This window comes from Spea bombifrons, chromosome 5 (assembly GCF_027358695.1).
Source record: "Spea bombifrons isolate aSpeBom1 chromosome 5, aSpeBom1.2.pri, whole genome shotgun sequence".
In the NCBI taxonomy this organism is placed as follows: Eukaryota; Metazoa; Chordata; class Amphibia; order Anura; family Pelobatidae; genus Spea; species Spea bombifrons.
This window is the reverse complement of record NC_071091.1, coordinates 28,857,827-28,883,661: the sequence shown is the minus strand read 5'-3', so window position 1 is coordinate 28,883,661 and position 25,835 is coordinate 28,857,827. Positions and strand designations below refer to the sequence as shown.

Sequence of the window (25,835 nt, the reverse complement as noted above, 5' to 3'; positions counted from 1 at the left end):
TTCTGCATTTGCAAAGTAACATGTTTTATCTCTAAACTGAGCCATGATGAAAGAAAAATCATTGGTACAATTGGGCCAGTGGTGATTGTCTAATAATGCCATGTTAACATATGTTTGGAAGAAATATCATGCACTTTTCCTTAAGCAAACATTGAAGATGGTGCTGCACTTATTTACACCTCAATAAAAGAAAACAAAAACATTGATATTGTATATAAATATATCGTTCAACAGTTATATGGGTTCAATTTTAATATGCCTGCAGTGGTTGTGGAGAAGGATGCAGTATTTATGTAAGTAGCCTGCTCTTAATTTTCTTAAATATATCAAGATACACCTGGGGAGCGGGAGGTAAATGTTTAAAAGGACAGCACGTTTTTAGCAGATCACTAAATTGTAAACATTGCCCGAGGTGTTTTTTTTTTTTGTTTGTTTTTTTTTTGGTAAATGACCTATGGCTATGTAAAAGATGTAGCCACTTAAGCTTTCAGGAACGTAGAATCCTCTTCTTAAAATTAAAAATTCAGAAAAGAACTCGGAGGTCCTGAATGCTCCTATGACTTCATCTTTTTTCTGTGTTGACCCAATAAATGGTGTCGCCTTTGGCCAAAGACTCTCTTCTCTTAAGCCAATATATATCCTTTTTATTTAGACCAATGTGTAGTAACCTGGATTTAAAGCTTACAAGTTATCAAGGTTTGAAACGTCTTATTCTCCCGCAGAATGAAATGTTAGCTGAATGTTACTGATATGATGTCAAAAGTGTTACATTTATATATTTTTTTAATCTACCACTACCTTATTTAACATGTAATGTGTGCCTGTGTGATTTAATTTGCAATGTAGACCTCTTTCTACTTACAAGGAGTGAAAAGCTGTAATACCTGGAAAGAGGGCTTGATTATGTTAAAATATTTAGTTTCGACTGATGTTTTACTTCACTCTAATTAAAATTATTACATTTTGCCATTTGGACTTTCTATTCTAAAAATATTGTGGTTTCAGTCCAGCAGGATGGGATAATGAAAAGAAGATAGGTATTTTACATGAGAATTTTCAAACTCTAAAGCTGGAAGATTCTTTTGAAGACATCGTTACTAAACCACCAGTGCGGAAGGTACATTATATGTCGTTAGACAAGTTTTATTGTTTGCGGTAGTCTTGTTTGCTGTAGCAAAACCAGACTGCAGGTTTAGAGGTCAAAAATAAATAAATATATATATTATATATCACATACTGAAATATATATATATATATATATAATGTGTGTGTGTGTGTAATATACTACTGTATACAAATATTTTTCATGGAAAACAAGGAAGTTTTTCCAGCTACAACATTAACAATGTCGACACTGTATTTCTGATCCATTTGATGTTTGTTTTCATGGACAACATTTTTTTTTAAAGGTTTCTTTCAAAAACAAAGAAATATCTAATTGACTCAAAGTTTTGAATGAGTGTGTCTGTACAGTCGTGTGAGAAAGTACACCTTCTTTGAATTCTATGGTTTTGCTTATCAGGACATTATAACAATCATCTGTTCCTTAGCAGATCTAAACATTATGTAAATACAACCTCAGATGAACAACACATGACGTATTACACTGTGTCATCAGGCCCGGACTGGCCATCGGGCACACCGGGCATTTTCCCGGTGGGCCGGGCGGCCCAGGGCCGGATTGACGTAGGGGCTGATGGAGCTGCAGCTCCAGGCCCCTACCTTAAAATAGGCTCAGTCAGGACCGGACTGACTGGGCCTATGCGGCCGCATTAACGCAGGGCTTAAGGGGCACCAGCCCCTTACGCCTGCAGCAACTGCGACAGGGTCCGCCACTCTAGGGGGCCGGGCAGCCCCCACCAGGGCCGGCCTTAGGGATGCGCGGCCGCACAGGGCTTAAATTAAAACAACAAAAAAAACCCTGATGTTTTATTTCAAGCCCTGGTGGGGGCTGCCCGGTCCCCTAGAGTGGCGGGCCCGGTCGCAGTTGCTGCTTACTCCGGCAACAAGGTAAGTAGGGTGAGGGAAGGGGGTGCAGTGGGAAGGGGGTGCAGTGAGAAGGGGGAGAGGGGTTAGATAGAAAGGGGTAGAAGGGATAGATAGTGAGAGGGGGTACATATTGAGAAATGGGGAAGGGGGAACATAGTTAGAAGGGGCAGATAAGAAGGGGATGGGGAGAGGGGGTAGTGTGAATGCGTACAAGAATGAATGAATAAATGTGTGGATGAATTGTGTGAATGCGTATGAGAATGAATGAATTCATGTGTGGATGAATTGCTTGAATGATTTGTGAGACTGCATTAATGAATATGTGTTAATGATTTGTGTGAATGAGTGAGTAAGTGTTTGTGTCTATCATGAATGTTTAAGTGATTTGGGGAGATGCAAAGATGGTACATGAAGGGTGGGCTTTAACAATAAATAAATAAAAATGGGCTGCTCAGTCTTAAATGCCCGGGCCTATTTTTTTGTCCCAGTCCGGGCTTGTGTGTCATGATTTATTCAACACAAAAAGAGCCAAAATGCAGGAGCCATGTGTGAAAACCCAAGTACACCCTTACTGCTTCCATAGGAATTAAAATGCTAAGTAGCAGACAGGTGCTGCTAATCAAATTAATTGATTGTCACCAAGTGTTGACCTCCTCTATAAAAGTTGAAGTTTTAGCTGCTTGCTGGTCTGGAGCATTTAGGTGTGTGCTAACACAATGCCAAGCAAGAAAGACACCAACATTGATCTTACAGAAGCACCTCTTGCTGCCCATCAATCTGGGAAGGGTTATAAGGCCATTCCTAAATAATTTAAAGTCCATAATTCTACAGTAAGAAAGATTAGTCAAAAGTGGAAAACATTCAAGACCGTTGCCAATCTTCCCAGGATTGAGTGAATGTGGGACCACAAATTTAGGCTGAAAAATCTGAGCTTTTTGCTTCTTTTTTTTCGCCGATTGTTGTTTTTTTTTTTTCTATTAAGATTTCTTTCTTTTATTAACTGCTTTTCTTAAATATCTTTTCCAGGGTACTTGTGTTTCAAAGAATATACTTTGATAATGATATGAATGTTTTCATTTTATTTACAGTTTGTGCATGAAAAAGAAATTGTGTCCGAGGATGATCAAGTATTCCTAATGAAGCAGCAGGTAATCTTGTGGATTTGTGGGAACTTGGCATACCCTGATTCTTAAATAAGTTGAATAATAAATTGGCTGTCCCTGTTTATTTTAGTCACAGTTGGCCAAACAACCTCCAACCGCAGCTGGAAGGCCGGTGAGTACTGTTTTTTGTTGAGCTATCTTGTTCTACTTAAATATTTTAATATATCTTTTAAAAAAAAAATAAAACAGTCTGACACCTCTTCAACGCAGTGTTCTCTGGTGAGGGTATGTCCTCATATTACCATACATCAGCCCCTCACCAGTGCTGAACATATGGCACGTAAGTGTAACCGTTTAGGAGAGTTTCCCCTTTTTTCCTGACAATGCTATATAAAGTGACACTATATGTGTAGAGATCAATAATTGTTTTTCTAATAAAATGCATGTTTTAGAGGTTTCTAAATACATTGGCCTTCTACAACCTTTAAAGGTCCACTCCAGCCCTATTTTCTTATTGCTAATGTATATTGTAGTCCAGTTTGTATGAACTCCAGTACATTTTAATGCATGCAGGCATTCTCTAGTGATTTGAGTCGGAAAATTAGAATGCTGTCTCATTTTGATCCTGTCCCCAACTGCCTTAAATAACATTCAACTTGTATTTTAACTTCAGGATGCCTCTCCAAGGGTGCCTGGTGGGTCGCCCAGGACACCCAGCAGATCAGGAAGTTCAAATGTTGCCAGTGTGTCACCGGTCCCTGCTGGCACGAAGAAGATTGATCCAAACATGAAAGGTATCTAATGAGCTTGAAGGAGGGGTTCATCTGCTCGGTGACATAAATACGCTAGCTAGGTTATGAAATGCCAGCTGCAGCATGACATCTTGAAAAAGTGATAGAATTACAGAGGGCAACAATTAGTTGGTGAAAGATCAGCCATATTCCTGGTCAGAATATTAACACACACAAGCATGCATACCATGTCACAGTGAGGTTGTCTGTGAGTGCAAATGATTGGACACAATCCCATTCATTTATTCCAGTTGATGGCCTCTGATCAGACATTCAGAGTGAATTGTTGTAGTTGTAGGCTGGTTGCCTTCACATTTTTCTGAAGGCTGGTAGTAAGTAGCATCATAGATGTCAGAATTGCCTCTGTATGATATCCCAGGGGTGATGTTTGTCTGGCGACTTGTAAAGGTGGAAGTCTTGTGTCATGCTGTTGTTGTTACTGCCTGAAACACAATTGTGCCATGCTGATGGTGGCAAAGATGCATCAGGGAGGTAGGAGGATACTCAGAATTGCACTGTTCTGGTAGAGGCAAAAACAAAATGTATGTGTGTAATATATAGTAATGTAGTGATGACATATGATTTTTTCTTTATTTACTTTTATCGGTCAATTTGGTGTAAAGTCGAATTGGGTAAATAATTGTAACCAATTCAAATTGTGACTTAATCCCTGATTTTCTTCTGCCTGATAAGCACTGAAAATACTTGAGCACGATAACATTAATATGCTGCGTTAGTTTTTCAAGATGAGAAGACTTGTGGTACATAGTAACTACTGTTGATGCTATTGGATAGTTTATGGAAACAAGTTGTGTACCTTTTTATGTTGTGATATAAGGTCCTTTCCCTCTTTTTGTGGGACATTTACCTATTTTTCTTTCTGCAGCAGGAACAACAAGCGAGGGAGTGCTGGCTAATTTCTTCAACAGTTTGTTGAGTAAAAAAACTGGATCACCTGGACCTGGTGGCACAGGGAACCCAACTAGCAATCCCGGAGGTAACAGTCTGCCAACATCTGCCAAAAAAACAGGTATCCTCTTTGTGTGGCCCAAAGGAAGCTGTACTTAATACATAGGACAACATCGATAACCTAAGGCTTGAGTGAAACCTTTGCTAATCTTATAAATACTGGAAAAGACTGGCTTTCTTCATCCTGTTTTAATCAAATGAAAACAACATTTAGTTCCCGCAGATCAAACTATTTTTTATTTGCATGGATAGATCACAGTAGCAACCAATGTGACCTTGGATTTATACAACCCATATTATACAACATATTTTTGGGAAAGTTAATTGTTTTTTTTGTCTGGTTTGTTGCTCACTTCATTATACCCAGCTACAAGCCTAGTAGATGGGGGGCAGAGGAATGCAAGCAAAAAAAAAAAAAAAGACATGACCAGCATTGCAAAGAAATGCTGAACGTGTATGACATCTATGGTTGCATTGCTCTGCACGGTCAATCAAAACCAATTGAACTCAAAGGGGCACAAACAGGCCAGAATTTAGGTAAATCCTTACTTTGAACTGATTAATTAATCGGTTCAAACCATTTTAATTGAGCTGCCAGTGCTTGCATCCTGAAAACCTGGCCTGGTTACTGGCTCTTGATGCCTGAAGATTTGATACCCCTGCGTAATATGTGTTTTTATCCATCCACCTAGTACATATTGCATAGGTATAATACTTTGAAAATCATCCTTAAAGAGCGTATCTTATGGGAATTACGAATGTTCTCATCTGATCCATGATTTTAAACTTTGGGCCACACAAAGAATACAACAGTTCTTAATCCATCCATTACAAAAGGACCAGCTGTAGATTGGTGGAGTTTCTACACCACATATTCACATAAATCACGGTCTCCATTTTGTGCACCACTGCAGAATATGTTAACAGCGGTATTTTAAAATATTTGAAACCTTTTACAAACCAAACAAATGTAGACTTAGTTATACACACAGACCTAGAGAGTGCCTATTAGTTCTAGTTTGCATGTAAAGGATAAAACTAAGCCCAAACCATTCCCAGCACACACAGAAGTCGGCCACAAAACGCAGAGGGTGGCTCATGCATACAGAAGGCAAAGCCCCAGGATGCATTTCCTAGTCATCATGGCATCCTGGGACCTTGGGTTAAAAAAAAACCAGTTATATCTTAATGAGATGAGCCTAATAATTCTCTCATTGCCATGATTCTGTTGACTAGAAGTGGTGCCCCATGGTCCATATGTTAGTAGAGAAACAATGGAAGCTGAATAATAAGATGTCGGTTAACAAATAGTAATTACTTTTACTTTTTTAATTTCTCTTTTTTTTCCCCTGTAGGCCAAAAGCCTGTGTTAACAGATGTTCAAGCTGAGCTGGAACGAATCTCACGAAAACCTGACATTGTGTCGCCCACATCACCTACATCCCCTACGGAAAGTGAGGCTTCTTGAAGACACCAAACACTGCCGCTCGTCAAACTTCTTCGATTTTGTTAAATTGCCTCTGCCTTTTCCTTCCTCGGTGGTTGTGGAACTGCAGAGCCCAAAACACTTAGGTTTATTATTATTTTTTTTTAATTGAAGATAGTTTTGATAGATCTCCCGGTTGACAAAGAAATCCTTATGGGACTGCTGTTTTTACAGTACACATCTACATCATTTTCTACTTCCATTGATTTCTTCATGTTTCTTTAAGCCACTGTTGGATACATTTGCAGCTTGATACAGTTAATAACCCGGTCTCCAAAAAAATGGTTGTAGGTGACATATAGTTCCATAGGTCTACTGATGATTCAACTAATATTATAGTAGCCTTTGGAAGGTACATTTTTGTTCTTTGCAAGGAATGAAAAAAGTTGGAAGTACAGTCAATAGAGAAATAGTTGGATTGGTATGGGGTAATAAAACAGACATTAAATATTGCTGCTGTACGGAAACTATGACCTAAGGTATGGGCAGGTTCTATTACCAGTTTACTTCACGCACTAATTGTTTTGTGTAAATTAAGGTGGAAAGTAGCTTCACTGTAATACATAATTCTCAAGATTTGTTTGTACAAAGCATATGGCTCTGCACTAGCTAAATGTCTCTGAATTGGTTCTAAGTCATGTCATCAAGGATCAGTTAATAAAGTTGTATTTATTCTCTGCATAGACTTAAACCACTTCTGTTTCATATTTATTTTGCCTTTCATTCTGTAGCACTAATATTTCCTGCGCAATATTCTTTTAATTATGACATATCATACAGAAATACTGAGTTCTAGGGAAATAGAGTCAATAAAATGTTGCATTTGTTAACTAATTTAAGTCCTTGCAACTATATGGCAATGTTCTACATTTCTAGCAAAGTATACACATTAATACCTGGAACACTCACATGATCAATTTTTTTTAACCCCTTAAGGACAATGGGTGGTCCCTAAACCCATTGAAAACAATGGATTTTGAGTCCGTACATGTACGGCTTTGTCATTAAGGGGTTAAATAGATATTTTTATTTTATTTCTGTTACTTCCTATCTGCACTTGCATATTTAACCAGCTCTGCTGTAGGATCTTTTTGGTACATTTGAGAACATATCAATGTGTTCCATTCAATTATTTGACATTGTTTTTTTTATTTTGTTGCCATGAGACTGTATGAAGTTAAATTACAAAACTAGATAATTCTGCAGTACAAAGTATGAAAGTTATATTTTGTTTTCTTCCCTGAAAGCGTTTTAATATTATCTGCGGGTTCCCCCTATGGAGTAGCTTTTTGAAGGAAGCTCAGAGAAACCTTAATTTTTTTTTATTTTTTTTTTAAAGCATGCATACATCTCAATCCACGTGTCTGCAGTTTTCTGACATAACCAACTTTGGATGTATTTGGATGTCCCCAAAATTATTTCATGAAGTGCTCTACATGAGGGATCTGTTTTTGGGAAGTTATGTGCATGCCAGTAAACTTTTCCATTCAAATTTGTGGCTACTAGTATTTTTTTTTAAAATTGCTTTACATGTAAGTGAATAGTAAATACATTGATAGAGCCATTTGTGTGGGCAACACCTGGGTGTTTTGTTATCTTTCGTAGGGTTTATTGCATTAGCTATGCATTGAGGACCCCCAGCATTTCCCATCCAGCAAGGACTCCTTTTGCCCCACAGAATGCTTACTTCAAGGTACACTTGTCCCCTAAATAAACTGATTTGTTCCTCCTATCGGATGCCAATGTATCTTACTGCCTGCATTCTTTGATTGTGTCATGCTCCCCTGGCTGCCTGAGACCGGGAATTGTAAGCATGAAGCATGCTTAAGTATGCATCTTGCCTATGTTTGGCAGCCCTCCTGTTTAAATCAATAGGAGTAGTGACAGCCATTGTATGCTAATTGAATGGTGAACACTGTCTACCTTGAAGAGAGGCTCCCATGTGTCCATATTGTACAGATCTATTGTTATCCTAGTTAGGCACGGATACTTTCACTCCAACCTGGTCCTCAAGGCAATCAGTCCGGTTTGTAATAATCTCCCCATTGGAATAGAATATGGTATTTACTAAATTCTGCTCTGCTAGTGTAAGGCTCTGCGACAAACATCTCTTGGTGCTCCACAGTGCAGCAGAATGAAGACTGGGCTCCAGATCACGTTTTGCTTCTAGATCACACAAAAAACTGAATTTATAACTCTCATCCTATAACCGTTTCATGTTAGCTTGTTCTCCAGTTTTAGCTACTTACCTTGGTGTGAAGGATTTGAGTGACACCAAGAAATTGTACGAGACCGCATGAAGCGTAGCCCTGGCCTGCTCTGAGTTGGTTCCTGTTGTATTGTTATACTCAATTACTCAGGGCTATCAGCGCAATAATAAATATACAGTATAACAGTAATAAATACTAAGCAATACCACTCCATTGGTTGCTTCTATTTTTTTCTCAAAATTATTTGGGAAGTGAATCTTTACAACGTGGGGTCAGGGCGGCTTAGTCCTCTCCCGTCAGCCCAGAAGCGGTATGACAAATCTGCCTAGGGCTCCTGAGACTTAGGAAATAGACTATCTGACTGAACTCATACATGTGGTTGACATTTAGAAGACCATGGGCCATCTGGATGTATGAAAATATTAACCCCTTAACGACTATCCCCGTACATGTACGGGGTTGCCGTGCAACGTTTTAACGACAATGCCCGTACGGGCTGCCGTTAAATAGCTGCATCGCCGCTTTTTCGCCGCGATCGGCGGCTTTGCAGCGTCCACGGAAGCCTCACAAGTGAGGCTGACCGTGGATCCGGGGAGGGCAGCCCTTGGCAGCCCTCCCCGGGAGAAAAATGGCCGCCGCCGCACCGATCATCAAAGATCGCGGCGGCGCCCGGCTAAAACTGCTTAGGAAGCGATCAAAATCGCTTCCTAAGCATAAACTGTGTTGCTGACATGCCTCAGTATCGAGGCATATCAGCAACACTACCCCCTACCCCGATCGCCTTGTGATTGCTCCGAGGAGCAACCACAAGTGTCATCCTGTGAATGACGTTGCCGTCATTCACAGGATGGCATTAACAATAGATCTGAGTTCACAGAGGGTCTTGAGAACTCTCTTGAGAACTCTCGAGCTCCTCCTGCAGGTTGAATGCAGGTACTGCATCCAACCATGCAAGGTCAATGGAGCCCAGCTCACTAATGAGAGTGACTAGTAATAAAAAAAATTTTTTAAAAAAAAATAAAATTGGTCAAAATTTTTTAAAAAAATATGGTAACATGTAAAAATCCCCACTGTCACCAAAAAAAAAAAGTTTTTAATAAGCAAGTCCTAAAATTCTTTATCTTTACAAAAAAAAAGAGTTGATATGAGTTGATGGGGTAAATTGAATTGGCCGGGTTCAAAGATGTCCCAAATAAGGGACATGGGGCAGATGTCTAAATGGCAAAAAAATACACACCTCACAAAGGCGGCATTTTACCTCCCAAATAACCCTACAAACCCATGCATGGGGGGTATCACTGCGCTCAGGAGATGTTACTGAACACATATTGGGGTGTTGTTTGACACGGACATACACCAGGAGTGATAAATTTATACCTGAAGTACAACACGTGTGAAAAAAATACAAAAACAATTTACTACCATAAAGTTTCACAAAGGGTGGTGGTAAAATTAGTGCATGGAAAGGGTTAAAATACCAGCATTTCAGATACCTTGGGGTGTCTAGTTTTTAAAAATATATGATTTGATGGGGTAAATTGCATTGGCCGGCTACAAAGATACCCGAAATGGCACATGGGGGGAAGAATTACCAGATTTGGAAAAAAGGTTTTGAAATGGCAAAACGCTACCTGTACTTATTGCCCCATAAGGTGCAGAAAAAAGCAAAAAATCATAAAAACATTGGGTATTTCTAAACTCAGGACAAATAGTAGAATCTATTTAGCAGGTTTTTTCATTAGTTTTTGCAGATGAGTAAAAGTTTTCTGTTTAAAAAGTGAGAAAAAGTAATTTTTTAACAAAAAATCCCCATATTTTATCATTTTTTTATAGTAAATTAGATATCATAAAAATAATGGTATCTAAAGAAAGCCCTGTTTGTCCTGGAAAAAAACAATATATAATATGTGTGGGAGCACGAAATGAGAAAGAAGAAAATCACAGCTAAACAGTAACACTGAAAAACGTTAAAAGAGCCATTGTCCCGCAATATACTACGAGTAAAAACCCCTATTGTCCTTAAGGGGTTAAGGACAGCTTTTAATTTCCTTGGCTATCCGGGGTATCTTCATCACCCAGTGGGCGATGCTGTTCACTGGTGAGGTGTTGGCTAAAGAAATCCCTCTGCATCTGCATATGGATGAAACCAATCGTTTATAGTGCACATGATGGCTGGAAGGAGATGTCCCTTTATTCTCCCTTTATAATTAAATATATATATTAAACACCACGTCTGACTCTGTAACACATTTTATGGAGTCAATTGTTTTGTTTCATTTATTTCCCGGTAAACGTTAAAAACTCCCTCGTGTTTCTCGAATGTTATCTAGTTTTAGTTTCACTTTTATCTGGCTTGACTCCATTTTATTAGTGAGCCAGCCTGAAGGAGGTGGAGTAGGAAGTGCTCAAAGTACACAGAAAATCCCCACAGGCAGGAAGAATAGTCGTCGCTGAACCCCCAGACCGAGCATGGACACTACGGTATATAACTGCACTACGGAACCGGTGGCGAAGACCGGCTTCTGTAACACAGGGCTGCCTCCCGCGAGGCTGTGGCTGAAAGTCCTGCAACTGGTGAGTCGCTCCCTGACAAGATTAGGACTCTGGTAGTAGGGCTCTCTCCTTATTGGCGGTTAAGTCCTTACAATAACCCTTTACATGCCAAAAACTAGGGGCGGTTGCGGGGCATAAAGGGGGTAACACGGCTACAGCCCCCTCCGTGGTACCGAAAGGGTTACAGAATGGATATAATAATGTAAATACCACCCTGTTCTATATGCTACGAAAACAGCACGACTGGTGGAAGCCACGGGAATAGCACAACGGCGGGAATGCTGACATGTTTATCGTTATATATATATATGTATGTATATATATATATATGTATGTATATATATATATATGTATGTGTATATATATATATATATATATATATATATATATATATGTATATAAAATGTGTTAGTGTTCATTTTGTGAACCTGCATTATGCTATTTGAAACAATAATGAGATCTATTGTGCCGTTCTTGGCCATGTTGGATTGTAATGTATGTATTCTGTATGTTTTATAGAAGTTATAAGAATCAGTCTGAGGGGGATAGTTGTGCGTTTACACGGCTGCTCAGAATCTGAGTGCGTGTGAGAATTCACAGGCCGCCGACAGTAATCATTAACTGGTTTCTGACTTTTCCCAGAACAAAGCCTCGCTTTGCGCCCCCTGGAAAGCACTGGGAAGTGTGTGTGAATAAGCAGATTAATAACCAAATTTGCCTTAATAACAGATATGTAATAATTATTCTTTTTTAACCTCTCATGCAAGTTATCACTAGTATGACTTTTTGCTCCCAGCACCCAGTGTATTTTTTATTAGCCAGTGTACCCCTTATTGCTAATTATCTAAAGTACACAGTATTGGATGCCGGTAATGAATGTTTTGTGACATTATTGTTATTTTCTTTTTTTTTTTAAAACAACTATTGGTAAAGTACACATTTCTGGACGCTTAACAATGTAAATTCTGAACTTAGCACTGTGCTGGCTAAACCCATTACTCTGAAAATTAGGCAGGTTGACCCCATGAACATTTTTACCTCACTAATGCCCGTAAATAAATAAACGAACATTACTGTCCCACTTTATACTGACATCATCAGTGACTGCGTTGTACAAAAAAATTGCAACCGACCATTTTTACATGGTTTGTTAAATTGAAACATGGATTATTTTCATTATCAGTGATAAAAACACCTTTCCATTGGTAGTGTTAGGCATGACGTTCTGACTGGCCCACGCAGAGCCCTGTCCAACACTTTTGAGATGAACTGAAATGGACATGGAGAGCCAGTCCTTCTTGTCCAACATCAGTACCTGACCTCACAAATGCTCTACTAGACGGAAATTCCCACAGAAACACTCCAAAATTTTGTGGAAAGGCTTCCCAGAAGAGTGGATGTTGTTATAGCTGCAAAAAGGGGGCCAACTTTGTATTAATGTCTATGTATTTAGAATGTGATGTCATAAAAGTCCCTCTTGTAACGGTTAGGTGTCGCAATACTTTTGGCGATATGTGTGTGTAGGACACCATTACTGCATTGCACGATCACATTACACAGGTAAAAGGCGTTGTTGCTAAGGAAAAGCTAGCAAAACCGATTGTCTTCAGATACAGAGTGATTTCCTGCACATCTGTTGTTTGTATGCTTTTATGACTGCTTCTAATTACAGGCAGCTTTCAGTTAAATGGAGAAGACCCACCTAAATGGCCAGGTTATAGGGAAGCCTTAGAGGGACAGTTTAATGTCAATGATAGCCCCAGTAAACATTGCTTATTATTGTACTTTATGAGTAAAGAAGTAATCATTCATTAAAAAGAGGGGGAAAAATATACTACCTACTAACTATGCCCACCTCCTTCATAATCCAATGCTTCTTGCCACTGATCAGTTGCAGCCAATATGTGGCAGACGTGCTCACATTTAAATCAGTGGCAGCACTTTCCGCATATTGTTTTCTGAGCCGGCACTGGAGCTGACTAGGTGAGTATATAGGTGAACAAATAGCTAAACAAGCCACCAAACACCTTGCACTCATCCTGTTTAATATATACATTATATATATGTGTGTGTGTTTGTGTCTTGACAGAAGAATCTGTATCTGCCATATCTGCCATACATCTGCATGTATGCATGTATGCGTGTGTATGCATGTAAGTAAGGGTGAGTATATGCTTGTGTTTAGGGCTGCAACTAACGATTATTTTAATAATCGATTAGTTGGCCGATTATTTTTTCGATTAATCGATTAATCGGATAAAAAAAAACAATATGCGTTTCTTTAAAATAATTTAATGAACTGGATGTTAAAAAACAACTTAAAATTTACATTAACATTCTTATTTTGTTATGATGTAATAAAAAACAATATTTTCAAAGTACAAGAACCCAAACACAATATTTATGAAACAAAATAACCCCAAACATTCTGAAAAGAGGTGGACTATTACTGTTCAAGAAACTTTGCCCCAGCCCTGGCACTTTGCCCCCAGCACTTTGCACCCAGCACTTTGCACTTTCCACCCAGCACTTTGCCCCCAGCACTTTGCACCCAGCCCTGGCACTTTGCACCCAGCACTTTGCCCCAGCCCTGGCACTTTGCATCCAGCACTTTGCACCCAGCACTCAGCACTTTGCACCAGCACTTTGCACTTTGCACCCAGCACTTTGTACTCAGCACTTTGCACCCAGCACTTTGCAGCCAGCCCTGGCACTTTGCAGCCAGCCCTGGCACTTTGCACCCAGCACTGGCACTTTGCACCCAGCACTGGCACTTTGCACCCAGCACTGGCACTTTGCCCCTGCACCCAGTCTCCAACTCTGCCCTGCACCCAGCCCTGCCCCCACATTCTGCCCTGCCCCCACACTCTGCCCTGCACCCACTCTGCCCTGCACCCACACTCACACCCTGCCCTGCATCCCCACCCCCACTCTGCCCTGCACCCAGTCTCCCACTCTGCCCTGCACCCACACTCACACCCTGCATCCCCACCCCCACTCTGCCCTGCACCCAGTCTCCTGCCCTGCACCCCCACTCACACCCTGCCCTGCATCCCCTGAAACCCCACCCCCACCCCGCCGTGGACCCCCACCCCCGCGAATCGCTCTGTGCGAATGGAGCCACTCGCACAGAGCGAACCGCTCTGTGCGAATGGAGCCACTCGCACAGAGCGAACCGCTCTGTGCGAATGGAGCCACTCGCACAGAGCGAACCGCTCTGTGCGAATGGAGCCACTCGCACAGAGCGAACCGCTCTGTGCGAATGGAGCCACTCGCACAGAGCGAACCGCTCTGTGCGAATGGAGCCACTCGCACAGAGCGAACCGCTCTGTGCGAATGGAGCCACTCGCACAGAGCGAATCGCTCTGTGCGAGTGGCTCCATTCGCACAGAGCGATTCGCTCTGTGCGAGTGGCTCTGTGCGATCTGTGCACATAGACATGAAGAATACTTACCTCCGGAACGCGTCACATCCGTCACGTAGTTAAAAGAAGGCGGAGACTGCAGAGCGTGTAGCAGAAGCGGGGAACGCTCGCGGAGGTAAGTAAAAGGAGCCGAGTGCTCCAACAACGAATCGATCACTCGATTAATCGATAACGGAAATCGTCGACAACGATTTCCGTTATCGATTATTATCGATTTTATCGATTCGTTGTTTCAGCCCTACTTGTGTTATGATTTTTGTTTTTCTGGAAGGTGGAAGCATCATTGCACTTTGATGTCTGGTTTCATGCAGAAAAGTGTGGCCCAAAAACATTCATCATCGCTGCTCTAGGAAAAGGGAACGCTGCCCTAATGAATTTTAACTGATTCCAAAAAGGGAAACTCCCAGTGATGCCTCGGGAGAGAGATGAGGGAGGAGAACATACTTCTGAGTAGCAACCCTTCCCATAACTGCTTCATCTTCACTGTAACCCACCCTGGAAGGGAAGCCTTGTTCCTTTTTTTTTTGGCACTTACTGGTATTGCGCAGCTCAGGGAGGGCTGTTCCATAGCGCACTTGGAGAGTGAACTTGTTCTCAGAGGTTATTCCTAGTTAATAAATGACTCTCTGTGGCAGCATCACAACATTACACAGACCTCAAGCATCCAGTCAGTTACATTTGGTTAATGAGCAGCTCCTACAAAGTTCCACCTAGGATTTAACCTGTTACACACTCTAAAAAAAACGATTACATTACTTTGATGTAATTTCATGATTTTTTTTGTGGTCCTGTCACCCTTAGTGCACATGACCTAGATATCATACACACCAGATATCATGTGCTCATTATAACATGCATATTGGCGCATGTCCAAAACCATTCTGCATTGTCACATGTAAGGAAGATGAATCTAGTACATCCTTGTGTTTGAACCCTGGATGCTCGGTTTGAACTTCAGCAAGTTGTCTTGACCACGTCTACATGCCTAAATGCATTGAGTTGCTGCCATGTGATTGGCTGATTAGCTATATGTGTTAAACAACTGAACTGGTGTACCCAATAAAGTGGCCAGTGAGTGTGTATGTATCATTTGTCGTGGATTTTATTGGGGTTATCCCCTATGCGGGGGGTGAACTGGTGATCAGTTTGTTAGCCTTCTGGCTTTTTAGGGCGGTTGGCTTTGTTTAAAGTTTCATTTAGAAGGTTGTTTAGAACATTGATTTGGGCCAAGAGTTTTTGTAAAAAGTTGTTTTGTTTTAAATTAGTTTGTTGTTAATTGTGTTTGTGTTGTGTTTTTATTCAGAAATGTATTTGTTATAGTTACTGTATCCCTTACAACCACATGCAAAGAGAAGGAGAGAGGAAAAAAGTGGGAATCATTTTTATGATTCGCCATACATGTTAGTTTTATCCAGATTGTTCTTCAGCATAAATAGGGGAAATATATGTATATGTGTATATATATATATATATATATATATATATATATATATATATATATATATATATTTATTAGTAAGTGGGATAATAATGAAACTGAAACAGTTGTATATAGCTTATGCATGTTGTGATCTGCCATGAGTTGTACTAGGGAGCTTGGATTGGGAGTGTCAATGTGGCTACCAGGAGGTTCAGTAGCCACTAAAAGCTCAGTAAAAGAAGTCACCTGTCCTGGACAAGTCCTGACACACTTGTGGAGCATCACTAATTTGTGACCTATAACTATTTAGTTGCTCCAAGCTTCCATCCCGGGAGCATTCTTACTTGGCCTTCTATTTGAGATCTATTTTCCTGACTCTGGTTGTCTTGACTCACTCTTTGATGGCTATCATCTGTAAATGTATCCCCTGGCTTCTGACCCTGCATGGACTTGGTTTACATTCCCATCTAGCTCATTCGGTACTGTGTTTGGCTCCCCACATTCCATGTACGACCTTGAATTGTACTGAGGCTATATATCGTTCTTTTCTCAATACCTTGGTGCCACAGTTTCATGTTACCACATTCGTATGTTTTACTCAGTTACAGTGTTTTCGTTTTGTTTTGCAATGTTTACTCGTGATGTGTTGAAAATATTACAGACAAGAAATTTTCCCCTTCCCCTGTCTAGCCGTTTGTCGCCATATTGTTTTCTAGTGGTCTTAGAAATTTGTTAACTACAAAAAAAAACTCTGTTGCAAGCTCCCTAGAGAACAATATTTTAAAAGTTGGCTTCATTTTTTAAATAACTTGGAACTGTGTTCTACGTTTCCTCATTTTTGTGTCCCTCCCCCACAGACCTAATTCTGCATTTTCTCTAAAGTTCAGATATCCATAAGAGATGTACGTAGATTTAAGTTTCTGTTTCAAAGCTATTAATCTACAAACAATTTCCTCAGGTTTTTTATCAAAATTAGTTTGAGACTGAGCCCGTGTCTTCAATAATAAATGCAAGTTTCAATTCAATTTCAGTTTATTGGGCTTTTGTACATGGTCCTTAATGTACAAAGTTTTAGTAAATAAAAGTAAAAAATGTTGAAGACCGAGTGATTCTTTTTAGTTTGTAGTATCTTGGAAGTATATCTTGGAATAAGGATGTAGGGTGTTATGATAATAACTTTAAATATATAGATGGGTTCAAACAAAGTGCAGGAGAGAAGTTTATTTAATGGGTTGGAAAATGTTACAACAGGATGTTAAAGTATAACTAGGGCCAGAGGCTTGGATGTCCTATAAAATGTAGTTCTTCAATGCAAGGGTGGTGGGCTAATGAAATGGTCTTCTATCAGAAGGGAAAGAGGTTGTGAATGGAAGCTTGTCCATCTTTTGCCTTCAGTAAGACAGCAAATGTTTTTTTTAGGTTATTGTTATTTTGCATGGGGTACTTGCTGTCTTACTGAAGGCAAAAATGGACAAACTTGATGGGCCAAACGATCAGCATAAGCAAACCATGGCACTTACTGAAGATATACTTGCAATTATTAAAAATATTCTGAACAATGCACCAGGTTCTGTGATGCTAATATGGTCCTATAAATGTGAAAACAGCCATCATGTAGTATGCAAAAAGCCTTACTTACAAATATTACCATATTTGCTTGATTATATGATTATATTTGCCCTTGTCTTATATTCGAGGTTGTTTTCTAATGAGACCTCAAACAGCAGTTAACCCCTTCAGCGATGGACGAGACTAGTGCTGGCGAGACGAAGTAGGACAGCAATCTAACTGAGCTGTGCTGGTACTGTCGCTAGCCAGAGCTTAGCTACACAGTGCTAACATTGTCCTAAAAAGGACAATAAGTTGTCAAAGCAGCCCACCCCAATCATCAGAAATAATGTTGAGGTGGAAAACACATACTTAGTTTACTTGAAACAGCTCAGCTATTTTTGCACACAAACATAATTAGATCGGGAGTATAATCCCATCACTTCCAGACAGCCCAGCTCCTTCATACAGTTCTATGGCCAGCATTGCCCACCCAGTCCCAGGTTACCAATGGAGAGCTGAGGGTCCAAGTATGTTATATTCCAAAAAGCATCTTGATCTGTTGTCAGGTCCCCGGTAATAGCCCACATGTTAGCCGGGCCAGCGTTCCAGAGCTGCAGCTGGGTAAACCCTGGTTCTAAAGATGGGTACTAAAACCAGGGTTCCCAAATAAAGGCATTCTCTGTAACCGCCTCCGAGTGTGGCCCAAGAAATGCCCCAAAGGGATGCATAATTATGCAGTTCAACCACCGGCTCTTAGTTCTTGCACCTTCGACTTACATCATAAGACTTCAGGCAGTGGGATTTTTTTCATAAACATGACATGTCACAGAGGTCAGCAACTCTGTGATCGGAAGTACCGTATATTCTTAATTTCTTTTTCATCTTACATAGATATTGAAAGATATATTCAGCCCCACCTTTTACATAATATGCATACAGTATTATTCTTGCATTATGATATGTGGATTAAGTGCATTTATAAGCCATTACAATGAAAGCAATAGACTGTAACAGGTACTTCCCGTTTAGCTGACTTATAATGCAGGTACATAGAATTAGCAAAATGGTGGATGAATTGTTTAACATTGAAGTTGCTGGCTCTTTGGCACATGAAGCTCTTCAAGTGGCATTAAACTTTTTAGTTTATTTTTTACTCTTAAGAAAATGATTCAGTGCCCTCTGGTTAGTATTACCTGCACACACCCGTCTCTGACATCTGTGTCACAAAGTGTTTTCACTCCCTCACTGTTTGCTTAATCATTTAGTTGGGGAAGAGAGAGAGAGGGAAGTTTAATGCTAATTTAATGTGGCAGAACCGGTCGTGCAGGCTTGCTTAAGTCAAATTATGTGTAGCTAGATATTTTATTTGTGTTCTAATGATTATGCGCTTTTGTTGTCTAAGACAGGCTCTGTAAACATAAGTCCTTGTGTACATGGCCAGATAAAGAGCATCGTGGGCCTGGTGCTAAGGATTTTGGTGGCCTTTTTATGGAAATTAATTAAATAGACAGATTTCCTTGGTGTCCATGTGTACTGGATAAAGATGACATCAGTGCTAGGCAGATAGTATAGGATAGAATCTTATGTAAAAGAATTGGGAGGTAGGGTGACCACATGTTCCAGATTGCCAGGGACAGTCCCACAATAGGACTTTAAGCCTCATTGTCCCGGAATGAGAAGTCTGATTGAAGGAGGTCTCAGCCTTTTCAACTCTCCTGATAACCTGAGAGTTCAGAATCCTCTCCTGATAGGCTGAGTCCCTCCTTCACACCAGCATCAGGTATGTGTGTTTGACTGTGTGTATGTGACGGTGTTTTTCTATTTGTTACTGTTTGTTTGTGTCACTATGTAATAGAGGAGTTAATTTTCTGAATCTGCTCATGCCTGGTAATAAAGGGGTAAATACTCAGAATCTACTCATGTATGTAATGATTATAAGTCTGAAATCAACATGGTTTCCAAGGCTTCCTAATAATTAATATATAATAATATATGTGTGTGTGTGTGTGTATATATATATATATATATATATATATATATATATATAATTTTTATTTTTTTACACATACACCAGCCCAGCCAGCCTGTTTGGCACCAACAACCATCCCACTTTCAAAGTCACTTAAGTCCCCTTTCTTCCCCATTCTGATGCTCGGTTTGAACTTCAGCAAGTTGTCTTGACCACGTCTACATGCCTAAATGCATTGACTTGTTGCCATGTGATTGGCAGATTAGCTATTTGCGTTAACAAGCAGTTGAACAGGTGTACCTAACAGTAGTAGGAACAGTGAGTGTATCTTACACACACACACACACACACCAGGACAGGCTCTGCCACAACGACACCCAAACACACACACACACACACACACACACACACACACACATCAGGACAGGCTCTGCCACCCACATCCGGACGGGCTAAGTTACAACAATAAAAAAAAAGTATTTTCAATACTGCATTGACACTCCCTTTAGTGTTTTTGCCGCCTTGTGTATCGCCCCAGCCATACTATGTGTATTTATGCCACCAGCCCCTATGTGTATCTGTGCCCTCCTGCCAGCCCCCACATTGTGTATTTATAACCCCAGCCACCACCCCCTAGTATTGACTTATGTGATGCCCCAGCCAGCCCCCTCTTGTGTATTGTTGCCCCTACTACTTTGTATACGTATTCTATCAGTCAGCTCCTCCTCTTTAGTATCATGTCATCATCAGTGTCATACATAAAACAGAGAAAAAAAGTAGTAGCTTTAATATAAATAAAAAAATATAGTATCTTACATATAAGAACACTTTAACGCTCCCGTGGGAAGGACCGGAATAATGCTGTGTTATAGCAGGAACAGCTTAGTTTTTTCATCATCAGTGTCATGTTTTGGTTACTTTACTTTTTTCCTGACTTTCCTGCCTGCTCTGTGCTCTCCTCCACGGGACTGGCTGCCACACGAGGAACTCCGTTGACTGTGTGAGCCCACCATTGCGAGCTTCACGTCGAGTCTTCAAGGGGGCAGGACAAAGAGCCTCAGTGAGGCATTAGACGTCTACAAGCTGGACGCATTCACTTTAGGTATCAGAGGGAGGTGGGCATGTGGCCAGCCTACAGAAAGTCTGACTGGGCCTATTTTCAGTTTGGTACACTAGCCTGTTTGCGAGGGAAGTGATATAGCAGCTGAGCAGGAACTCTGTTGGGCTTATTGATGCTGGGTAATGTAGTAAATTAGATCCTTTCAAATAAAACATTTCCTCAACATGGCTACCTTTTTACCATTAGTGTAATTAGGGCATATGTTTTATCAGTGACACCACTTTTAGCATAACCAAATTAATTGGTTAATGTTACCTATAGCACATGCTTTTTGTTTGTTGTTTTGTAAATATATTATAATTAAGGGACTGTCTTCACTTTTGGAAGCAGAGATCTGGGACAAAAGGTGTCAGAGCCGTTCTTATGTTACCCTTACTGTAACAAATGCTGCCATCAGGGCCACCTTTAACGGGACACTTCAGCCATTAAATGCAGATGATGTGTTCAGTCCGTTCCAGCACTGGCTCAGCAAATGCTGTGGGCAAAAGTCTGTTAAGACTCCCAAACACATGCACAGAAAGCACTCCCATTTCCTGCCGCTGATAGGGAAGTATCTCTTCTGTTCTTTTTTTTTTTCGAGAAGGCATATTAAGTACGTTAAAATGCATTCTTCTCTAGTCAAGCTGTCAGGTGCAGTAAATTGTCCCTTTAACATGGAGCAAAGAAGGCTGCTGCCCTGGGCCCAGGATTACCTTAAGCGAATGTTGTTGTTGTCCAATGGATGCCTCAACAGGCATTACAGCTTGGCGGTGTAAAGATCTCTCTCTCAGGGCATTCCAAAACCAAGGGCATTAAAACAGTTGCCCCCCCTTTTTGCAGCCATAATAGCTCCCACTCTTCTGAGAATGCTTTCCATAAGATTTTGGAGTGTTTCTGTGGGAATTTTAGCCCATTGAGCTAAAAGAGTATTTGTGAGGTCCGGCACTGATGTTGGACAAGCAGGCCTGGCTCGCCATCTCCATTCCAATTCATCCCAAATGTGTTCAGTGTGGTTAAGGTCAAGGCTCTGTGGCAGCCACTCAAGTTCCTCTACACCAAACGAATTAAATCATGTCTTTATGGACCTTGTTTTGTGCTTGAGGGACAGGAAAGTACCTTCATCAAACTGGTGATCAGCATTAGAATTACCATTGACTAGAACTTAGGCCCTAAAAAACAGCCAAAGACCATTATCCCTCGTCCATCAACCTTTACAGTAGACACTATGCATTCCTTTAGGTAACGTTCTTCTGACATCCGCCAAACCCAGATTCATCCATCAGACTTCCAGATAATGAAGCATGATTCATCACGCCATAGAACATGTTTTCATTAGTCCAGTGGTATTGTCCTTTAAACCACTCCAGCCGACGCACATAGTGATCTTTGGCTTATGCACAGCTGCTCGGCCATGAAAACCTATTTCATGAAACGCACAGTGCTTGTGCTCATGGTGCTTCCACTCTGTAGTAAGTACCGTATTTGCTCGATTATATGACGAGGTTTTTTCCAGAGCAAATGCTCTGAAAAATACCCCTCGTCTTATAATCAGGGTCGTCTTATAATGAGACTAAGATCCAGATCCCCTGCAGCGACTAATGCCACTCTGCCTCCAGAAATGCCTTTTAACCCTCTATACGCCACTCTGCCTACTGAAATGCCCTATACCTCTCTATATGCCACACTGCCCCATTATATGCCTTTTAACCCCCTAAATGCCAGAGTGACATATAGGGGTATAAGGCATTTCTGGAGGCAGAGTGGCAGATAGGGGGTCAAAAGGCATATCATGGGGCACAGTGGCATATAGAGGGTTAAAAGGTGTATCATGGGGCACAGTGGCATTTAGAGGGTTAAAAGGCATTTCTGTGGCAGAGTGGCAAGCCTGGGGGCAGATGTGCATAACTGGGAGGGGGGTAGGTTGAAAAAAAAAGAAATAAAACCAAAATATTTTCCTCATAGCTTTTATTAACAAACAATTGTTCACATAGTTTACCTGAATTAACATTTACTGGTAAAACTTTTTTCCTATAGGGTCGTCTTATATTCAGACTTTTTCTTTTTTTCATAAATTAATATTCAGATTTTGGGGGGTCGTCTTATAATCGATCAAATACGGTAATTCAGCACTTGGCAACCCTACTCTGAGTATGCGTGGTCTACCCCTCTGTTGCTGAGCTGTTGTTACTCCTAGATGTTCCATTTCACAATCATGAAACTTACAGTGGACTGGGCAGACATAGAAGGGCAGAAATTTCATAAATTAACTTGTGGCAAAGGTGGCTTCCTATGACTGCGCCACATTTATAGTCACTGAGCTTTGTAATATGACCCATTCTACTGCCAGTGTTTGTCTATGGAGATGCTTGATTTTATACACCTAGCAATAGATAGATGGCTGAAACACCTACACTCAATAATTAGGAGGGACACTTAGTTTTAGGGTTGTGATCACTAGATATGTATCCTTAGGGATTTAGAAAAAGAATAATGTATTTTGTTTACACAAGTTAAACACATTTTCTGATGTTTCTGTACACATCGTCACTTTTAGAGCTTTAGAACATTGAGATAAGCGTAACATTTGGAGATGATAGAAGAGAGGGACATCAGGGGAGGAAAGAGGGCTTTGAGGGAGATTTGAGATGTGTGCATATAAAGTACATTGCATGTTATATGTAAACCCCACTACCTTTAGGGAACTGACTTCATTCTTATTTTATTTCCTCAGCTGTTCTCCTTTGTGGCCTTCCTATGTGAGGAACTGATCAAGCATTGTAAAAATTGCATCGGCCTCTACTTCTTTGAATTTGTGAGCTGTAGTGCCACAATTTTGACCATTTTTCAAATCATTGTATATCTAACTCCTTTGAAGAAAAAGGTGAACGATGAACATTATCGCAAAATTGTAAGTATATCTGAATATCCAGAGCAGGAGAGTGTTGAGCACATGTACAGAACACATATCTTTATCTGTTTGGTTCCATATGGATGTGGTAGTCCGAACTAACATGCATGACCCATATATAATGAATCCACCACCTCAACAGGCAATCGACAGGTAGCCCTGAAGCTATTGTTTAACTATATCTTCCACAATTTATTATTATTGTTATTTATTGTTTTATATAGCGCCATCAAATTCCATAGCGCTGCACAATTGGTAGACAGGACATAACAAGTAGCATGTAATATAACAAATTGGCTAACAGAGACAACAGGTGAGGAGGGCCCTGCTCAAACGAGCTTACAATCTATATTACCCTAAACATATAATGTATCTCCAGGTCCCAAAAACTGGACATTCATGGACCAGAAGCAAAGTATGCAAACTATATTCAAACATTGAGTACATGATCATACTTTTAGAAATGCATCCATTTCCCACAAATCCCCAAATAGTGCGTTTACACCATCCTGAACAAAAATTAATACATAGTTTTTGGATAAACACAGTACTATTACAGACAACCCTCTCCATGTTTCTCCATGGAAATCTTTGAGCAAGTTGTACCATACAGCTGGCACTTATTGCATTGATGTTTAAACAGCGCCACCTAGAGGAAAATGTTGAGCATAACAATGAACAATTTGTCTCTTTCTGCAGGATTTCTGGTTGACACTGGGAGTTGGTATTTTATTTTTGATTGTTTCGATTGCGTTTGCAGCTACAATGGACAGTGAAACTCTGCCAAAGGTGTCTGTGGTAAGTATTGTTCTGTTTTGCTTGGACCCCTTACCGTTTTTCGTCAGTGGGACACTAACTTGTCATAAAGGGCCAACCATGGCAAATGACTATTGCAAGAAGGCTGCGGCTGGCCCTGCATAATAAACAATTATGTAACCAATTGGCCATTTGGAAGCATTTTCACTGACTTTGTTCTGCATTAAAATGTGATAATAACCTTTTCACTCCTAAAGCTTGCATATTTGATTACCTATTACATGAAACAAGTAGAAGAAGCAGCAAACCTTAGTGTCATTTGTTATCTAAGACTCCCTCTGTATATCACTAATACCGTAAAAAAAAACTTACTAAAAATCAGTTTGAAAAAATAAAAGCAGATAGGGGTTAATGCCTTTTGTTGAGAGAAAAATCTCAAAAACAATAATAATTTTGGGAGCCATCACTTGTTGGCTTCTGGGATTCGTCAAGCTCAAGAAGGTGAGAAAATGTTTAAATTTACCATTATATATATTTCTGCTTTTCTTCCAGACCTTTGGTTTTCTTGCATCTATAGCATTTATTCTGGAGTTTGGGTTTATGTTGTACCACAAGAGGAACTCTAATGAAAAGAAACCCCCTGGAAATGGCAAAGAAGGACAACCACTTAATCAACAACCTCAAGGCGTTTAATCGTCCTGCTATAATGTAATAGTGTTCTCTCCTACCGTATAGCAGGCTTTGTTTATAAATCTAAGTCTGAACTTGCATTTTTAAGTCTGTATTTCAAGAAAACTAATTTTAACCCTTACTGAAATTTTGTGACACACTATAAGCCAAACCAATGGTATCCCAACTAAGGTGAGAAGGGATTTTCAAAAAATATATAATCACCAAAGCCAATCTAGTTTAATAAAATATTTTTAATAATGCATGCCACTCAAGACCTATAGCCTACATCCTATACAATATTGTCTGAAGCGTAGATTAGGATCAGAGCACATTTTCATTTTCAGTGGTTTTTATTACATACCTTAGAAGATAGGGGACTTTTTTAAATTTTATTTTATTTTTTACTGTTACTCCTATACCTGTAAATATATCTGATTTGGCCAAAGGCTCTTTACAATACGGCCACTGAACACGTGTATCCTATTTATTGTGTCTGTACGCTCTATATCGGTGTGTAGAAATAAAAAAAAAAATAAATAAAACAGCTTACATAGTTGCCTTTTATTATACGGTGGTAATTTTAGACAAATGTACATAGTGAAGGGATATATAAGAATTTCTTTTCTTTTTTTTACATGGTTCCGAAACTGTTCTTTAAGAACTGATTTTTTTGAACAGATTGATGTATGAATTTGAAATTCAGAATACAGTTTGTGTCAATATAAATACAGTACAAATTACCAGCTCTGACCACCCTGTTTAATCACTGTCACTATATTTATAGAAGTGAACATTTTACCAAAATCATTTTAAAGTACATAAATAATTTTTATAGTGACATTATTGCCTAAATGAAAAGAACCAACGCCCAGACTCATCGGAACAGAGAGTCATTCATTAACAAAGTAAATTGGCTAAAAAAAAATGCATTTAAA

The 25,835-nt window shown here is 39.9% G+C and overlaps 2 protein-coding genes across 4 annotated transcripts in view; both read left to right on the top strand.

The window, feature by feature from the left end:
* Positions 1–7,029, top strand: part of DYNC1LI1 (dynein cytoplasmic 1 light intermediate chain 1) — a 29,453-nt gene extending 22,424 nt beyond the window's left edge. Inside the window, exons 7-13 of one of the 3 annotated variants that reach the window (XM_053466377.1) lie at positions 158–293; positions 1,006–1,117; positions 3,078–3,137; positions 3,223–3,264; positions 3,766–3,886; positions 4,773–4,913; positions 6,208–7,029. In XM_053466377.1, the coding sequence (XP_053322352.1) occupies positions 158–293; positions 1,006–1,117; positions 3,078–3,137; positions 3,223–3,264; positions 3,766–3,886; positions 4,773–4,913; positions 6,208–6,320 (725 nt within the window). In that variant the 3' untranslated portion in view covers positions 6,321–7,029. Of the gene's footprint in view, positions 1–157; positions 294–1,005; positions 1,118–3,077; positions 3,138–3,222; positions 3,265–3,765; positions 3,887–4,769; positions 4,914–6,207 lie in introns of all 3 variants that reach the window. The other 2 variants (XM_053466378.1, XM_053466376.1) reach the window with 2 other exon arrangements.
* A 3,890-nt stretch (positions 7,030–10,919) lies between these two features.
* CMTM6 (CKLF like MARVEL transmembrane domain containing 6) lies at positions 10,920–25,444 on the top strand. The gene is made up of 4 exons (XM_053466950.1): positions 10,920–11,122; positions 23,296–23,472; positions 24,172–24,270; positions 24,781–25,444. The coding sequence occupies exons 1-4, from the start codon at positions 11,018–11,020 to the stop codon at positions 24,919–24,921; spliced, it is 522 nt and encodes a 173-aa protein (XP_053322925.1). The 5' UTR covers positions 10,920–11,017; the 3' UTR covers positions 24,922–25,444.
* Positions 25,445–25,835: the final 391 nt, after the last annotated feature.

Coding starts and splice junctions, on each gene's coding strand:
- CMTM6 (XM_053466950.1), top strand. CDS start 11,018: ATGGACACTACGGTATATAACTGCACTACGGAACCGGTGGCGAAGACC. Junction 11,123..23,295: donor GGCTGAAAGTCCTGCAACTG/GTGAGTCGCTCC, acceptor TTATTTCCTCAG/CTGTTCTCCTTTGTGGCCTT. Junction 23,473..24,171: donor ATGAACATTATCGCAAAATT/GTAAGTATATCT, acceptor CTCTTTCTGCAG/GATTTCTGGTTGACACTGGG.